General features: G+C 44.4%; 1 protein-coding gene across 1 annotated transcript; it reads right to left on the bottom strand.

The window, feature by feature from the left end:
- Positions 1 to 3,837: 3,837 nt before the first annotated feature.
- Positions 3,838 to 5,855, bottom strand: LOC120904579 (glycine-rich cell wall structural protein 1.0-like). Its single transcript, XM_040314671.1, has 2 exons — positions 5,723 to 5,855; positions 3,838 to 5,235 (listed from the first exon to the last, which is right to left on the bottom strand). Exons 1-2 carry the CDS (start codon positions 5,735 to 5,737, stop codon positions 4,012 to 4,014), a joined length of 1,239 nt encoding a protein of 412 aa, XP_040170605.1. The 5' UTR covers positions 5,738 to 5,855; the 3' UTR covers positions 3,838 to 4,011.
- Between the last annotated feature and the right edge of the window lie 475 nt (positions 5,856 to 6,330).

Genomic DNA, 6,330 nt, shown 5'->3' with positions numbered 1-6,330 from the left:
ATTCTTTGACACAGATGACTAAATTTTTCTATGAAGTTTTCAGTGAGGCAATAGGTAATAACGCTTATTTTAAGTATGAATTTAACAATAAGCATGTTTTTAAATGCAGTTCGTTTTGGTTTGTAACCCATATTAATCAGAAGTATGATGAGTTAGTATGATGTTATGAAAAATGTTTGCCATGAAAAAAACTACTAACCTTGATTTACTTTCAATCCATTGATGTCCATTCATGACTATTTAGCAAACCCCCAATCCCTCATTTCCATCACCACCGTAATATCGCATCAAGTTCTATTGTTTAGTTCCTAATCCTTAGGTTCGTCGCCTAGTTTTACTGGTCGCGTCGTACTGGTGCAAAGATTGGCCCAAAAACAGAAAACCGGTCAACCTATCTCTTTATTGAACACCCGTTGGTGAAGAAACAAAGGAAAATCCACCAGAGGGGTGTTTGTCAGCGGTCCGTTCGATTGCATTGCGATTCCAGCAACCGAAGGGTGGTAACGGGACTGGACAAACAATAATAACAACGACAACAGCTCTCGCCCCGATTATCTAACGCGAAAACTCAAACAAACGCTCCCGAGAGCGTCGTTTTTCACAGATAAATAATAACCCGCGCGAGGGAGGACGTGCGGGAGCAAGCGAACTGGAGTTGGGAGAGTCTTGTCGCGCTCGTTGACCCAGTAGTGCGCACGCCAGAGCCAAGTGTCATAAAAATGGAACCCTCCACAGCTGCGACGAGCTGGTTGGACTACCATGGGGAGGATTATGATGTGTGTATGTGCGCTGATTGCAATTGGCAAATGCAGCTGGTTTGCATTTTTACCGTGCGGAAAGTTGGTCAACAAGATGGAGATGAGTGCGATGGTGAAGTATGGCTGGACCGATAGCTGTCCCACTATTACCCACAGCTGACAAGTAGTGCTTGACAGGAATGTTATCCTTTAATGTTTTGTAATTATGTGCTCGACGGAATTTTGAAAACATTTGAACTCTTTATTAAACCCCGCTGTTTACACACGGCCTATAAATAACTCATAAATTGGAGACAAGAACGACACACCGCAACACAATGGGTATTGTTTCTTTTTCCGATCGAAAACAACCATCGCCCCCCGAGGCGCCCATATCACCATGTCGGCGGTTGCGGTTCGATTTTCCTCACATTATTTTCCCTCTCGCCGCCGTCGACCTGTCTGTGCCGTTCGCAGACGAGGACCACTTTCGGTGCCCACGTTCAGCTAGATTACATAAGGCGGCACAAACGGGGGACCGACGTCGTTTTATGCTGCGTACCGGATTGGCCGATGCCGTTAGTTTTAGGGTGCTTTTCGGGGTTTGTTTTTATGTTCGGGTTCGTCGCTTGCTGTTGTAGTCTTTCTTTCAATTTCGTTAATTATTTGTGCCAGTTTTATGAGAAGCACGCCCTTCACCTAGTCAACCCTTTAGCTTCGAGGGGGGGGGGGGTTTAAATACCTTTTCTCTCATCGCATCTCTGCCTGCTGTGTCTTTTCGTTTTCTCAATCGACAAAATCGGGCTTTTTGTTTGTTTTTATCTGCTTATTGGGGTTGTATTTTCAAGGCCTTCTTTTCAGGGGGAGGGGGGGGAGGGGACAGAAAAAATCCGATTGGATTCACCCGTGATTTGGTGGAGTTGATCTTCACCTAATTTGCACACCTATTATTATGGTGTATCGGCTGCTTCGATCGATCGATCGTTCAAGTTCATCATCGAAAAGAAGGTGTGCGTACAGAAAAGTGCGGAGATTTCGCATGATCGTCAAACACGTGTAAAGTGTTCATGTGTTTGAATGTGTTTTTTAACTCTTTCTCTCTCTCTCTTTCTTCTTTAGCTTTTAGCTTGCCACGTGCGAAAGGCGAAACAAATCGTAACAAAAACAAACACGAAACATGGCGGAGAGCGGTTACGCATATTTTATCAGCAAGCGTTTCGGCGCTTATGCTGTGCTTACATCGTCTGACGTCCATAAACAGCCCGGCGGGGCTGTAGCTCCATAAAAGGTTAATCGTTCGCCCGATAGATTGATGTCTTCATTCACGATCGTTAGCCGTATGATAAATGGAACGGTTTCGATCGTACACGGTCAACGGTGCAAGATGAATGGGGTTTTGCTGCAAAGTGATGGTACCGCCAAAAACGGTAGCAAATAGAGAGTGTGAAGGAAATTGTTTATGACAATTTGAATTAATTTTTTATATGAGAGTGGTTTTAATTTACTTTTAAAAATTTTCATGTCAAATTGAACCAGTCCAATTCCATGCTTTTTTCATGTTAGATATCTTGTCCGATTGGCGCCAGAGCGCTGGCTTAGTTTTGCCATTTTTTATATCATCGTTCATCTTATTGTGATCCTCTTTGAACATATATGTTGCCATGGTGATGTTTTCTCTGTTGTATCTTGTACTTTGAGTTTTGGTCTGGTTTTGTTTTTTTAAATCTATTTATATAAACTTAGTGTTTATCTTAAGTTTAAACTTTTATAAAAAATGTGAATTATTTAAACAATGTTCAAGCATTTTTATTATTTTTTTCCCATTTACTTTGTGTTTTTGTAAAATATTTTGTTTCATTTGTGGTTTTGTCCTACCTTGTGTTTTAAACATTATTTTTTATATATTTCATTATCCGTATTTGGATTTTTTCTATATATCGTACCCTCTTTGCTGATGTTCTTCAATTTCCTCAAACAATCGGTTCTTTTATGTAATACACATTTATTGGAAATATTATTTATCAGTTAGCAATATTATTAACAGTACAAAGAAGTTATTTTCAATTTTCGGCATTGTTTAAGATTCATGAAAATAAAACACGCCTGTTACCATTTTTTCCTGTCAAAATGACATCAAAAAGAATGCACAAAATTAATTACCTGCTCAGATTATTAACCACATTTATGACTGCCCCTTGTTCAGCACTGTTGTTTATGAGCTCGCAATAAGCGGACGCTCTTGTAATGCATAAACAACTCGCGGGCCAGTTCGCACGCCGCACGTTTTGCACGCCGATCCGTCCGGTCACGAATTCAAAATCAATCGCGTCATGCAATCGCATTTGCTCATTTCCCTCCCGACGGTCTGCGTCAACGGGCGCCAATCCCATCCCATGCCAAAAACGCTATGCAATCAAAACCTCCCTGAGGCTGCTGCCTGCATGTCTTTTCACTTTCATAAGTTGCGTCCGGCCAGGGCAATGTGTCCTTTGCCTGCTAACCCATTTCTCATGGGCTGTTTTAATATAGGAGAGAAAAAAACCGGGTTGATAAACCAACGATGTCGTCGGGATGCCCGGGGGGCAAACGTCGAGATCGAGAATGCCGTGTGCCGGCGATGGAACCGATGAAAAGACGTGTGCGCGCGCGCGTGCTGCTGGTTAGCGGCGACGAAGGAAATGGTGTGCTACTGAAACAGAAAAACCGAACCGGAAACACCTTGCCATTCGGTGCTCGATGTCGACGAATTCATTCATAAGTTGGGTTTCATTGGCGCATTGGCGACCGGTTTCGTGCATCCGGGGTCGCACGAAAGTGCTTTGCTTCTTTGTTGTTTGCTTCTTTTTTGTATTGCTCTTTGCATCTACTCAGGCTGGTGATGGCTTAATCACGACTCGTGCTTGACCGGTGATCAATTTGTTACGGAATTAATGGAATGTACGTTCGTGCATATTGCGTCGTTTGTTAAAAGAATTAAATGAAATGATAATTATTGGAGGTATTTAATGGATTTATTTTTCAAATAGCATTCTATTTGTGATACTGGGGATGAGACTGTGGGATATTTGTGATACTTAATTTTCAAAGCAATACGATCAAGTCTAATCTATTAGCGTCTTTTTTATTTTTCGAATGATCTTCACACTCGTTAGAAATAGGTTTAATACATCAGTAAAGCTTTTCGCTCGGCAATCGAATGAGGGTGAAAATTTTCAACATGTCATCATAAATTTCCACCCTTTTTCAAACGTAACCAACTCTATCACTCCTCAGCCTACCATCCATGATGATGTAGATGGTGTTTGTGTTTGTTGAAGGTTTTCTCCAGCGTAATCGTCTTGGTAAACGATGCGCCACCGTGGCCTCCACCATGACCCCCACTGCTATAACCGCCACTACCTCCTGCTCCATGTCCACCACCGTAACCTCCGCCAACATTTCCGCTACCACCTCCACCACCACCATAGCCACCACCGTTGGAGCCACCGTAACCACCGCCGAAGCTTCCTGCACTTGCACTAGCGTGCGCACTTGCACTAGCACTTGCACTGGAGTGTCCGGCACCGCCTCCATAACCACCACTACCACCACCACCACCGGAGTGCACTGGGACCTCTTTCACCACAGTCACCGGTACCTCCTTTTCGATGTACACCGGATAGGGACGATCAACCGGCACAGGTACGGGCTTTTCAATCACAATCGGGCGCGGTGGAGGACTTTGATCGACATGCTTGGTGATGGTGATTTGTTTCGTGAAACCATGGCCTCCTCCGTGGCCACCATGGCCACCGTGTCCACCGGATGGTGCTCCTACCGGTTGTGATCCACCATGATAAGATCCGCCAGCAGATCCTTGCGGAGCTCCAGCGTGTGCTCCTGCAGCTGCTCCGGCATTGGCGAAACTGTTGGAGTAGCCGTGAGAAGCGCCACCCGATCCTTGGTAGCCACCGTTACTGCTGGACTGGGCCGGAGGAGTAAGATGATCCGAAGGAGTATGCACTGAATGTCCACCAACAGATCCACCGCTACCACCACCACTATAACCACCATTTCCACCATAGCCACCATGATGTCCATGTCCAGCAGATCCCGCTGGAGCCGATCCGTAACCGGAATAATCACCCTGTCCCGAATGTCCTCCAGAAACACCACCGGCATTGGCACTTGCACTAGCACTAGCGTTTGCAAATGCACCGCTGCCGGCACCACCGGAACCGCCGGAATGACTTGGCGCACCTCCTCCGTATCCTCCACTGGAGTAACCAGGTCCACCAGATGCGCCACCATAGCCTCCTCCAGTAGAGCCTCCGTGACTGCCACCTCCACCACCACCACCTCCTAGTCCACCACCGAAGGAAAGGCCAAAGCTTCCGCCACCCAATGAAAAGCTGCCTCCACCGCCGCCGCCATGCCCTCCGTCAGATTCGGACGTTAAGACGAGCTTTTTCTTGAACAGGTGCGCATTTGCCAGCGACAGGGTGAGAAGCGTAACGAGCTGAAGGTGGGAGAGAACGAAAATATTACAAAAATAGTGCATTAGAACCTTTTAGCGTAAATTAAAATTACGTTCGAAACAAGTTTAGTAGAATGGAAATAAAATTTGAAATTCAAAAATTTTGCTGGGATAAGATAAAAATAATTTTAAACCAACAATACACAACGATTTAGTTGTTTTAAATCTTATGTTGTTTTTTTTCCTGCTTAAAATAATTCGCCCTATGGACCTTGCACGACCACTATGCAACAAAAGCTTGTCATAAAGCTTTTTCGCACAAAAACGCTTAAAGTTTGATTTTATGGCTTTTGTTTTTCTTAGACAAAAAAGAGTTATTTCAACATTGAAAAAATGATTTATGAACACTTAATTGGGTATGAAATTTGCTTCCATCAACTTAATTCACTATCTCCGGTTTTAGTTTCACAGCTGTTTGCTTGTTTCGTTTTACACGCTTCACTTCGTTTGCTATAAAATGAGCACTCACCAGGAAACACTTCATTTTGATCGGTTTTGCTGTTCACTTTGCTTATTTCTTTCCTATCACGCACCGTTAAAAGCGCAGCACAGGATCTAGCTCCGTCCGATCCTATCCCGAGCGTCAATTTGAGCAGGTGTAGCTTTGTTCTCCCGGTTTTATACGCGCCCGTGGTACACCCAAACCAGCCGGAGCGGCTAGAACAATTGTGTTCCATTGTGGTTGTGGTGTGGCAATTATCATATTAATGGAAACATCATCTCACGAATCATCCCGGGCCAGTTCCGTTGGGATATTCCCCGGGCCCGAAGCGGGGATATGAGGTGCAGTATTGCACCGTAAGCACCGGTTTGCGTTTTCGTGCATCACTAGCAGCAACAACAAAGACGAAACGAACGAAACTGAAAGTGATTCACGACTCGCTGCAAAGGTGTTGAATGATGTAGTTTTCTTGCACTACGCCGTCAAAGTTCTTGGTAGTTTATGTTAATAATTTCTTGCAAAGTTTGCTCCTACTTTGGTCGTGAGTTACTCCGCCGCCGGGTGTTATCAGTATGCAGTGGAGGTATTCGGAGTATTTTGATTTACAAACACAGACCACGTGTGTGTAGCTTCGT

The sequence above is a fragment of the Anopheles arabiensis genome, chromosome 3 (assembly GCF_016920715.1).
Source record: "Anopheles arabiensis isolate DONGOLA chromosome 3, AaraD3, whole genome shotgun sequence".
Classification (NCBI taxonomy): domain Eukaryota; kingdom Metazoa; phylum Arthropoda; class Insecta; order Diptera; family Culicidae; genus Anopheles; species Anopheles arabiensis.
The sequence above is the reverse complement of the archived record's forward strand: the minus strand, read 5'-3'. Positions and strand labels throughout refer to the sequence as shown.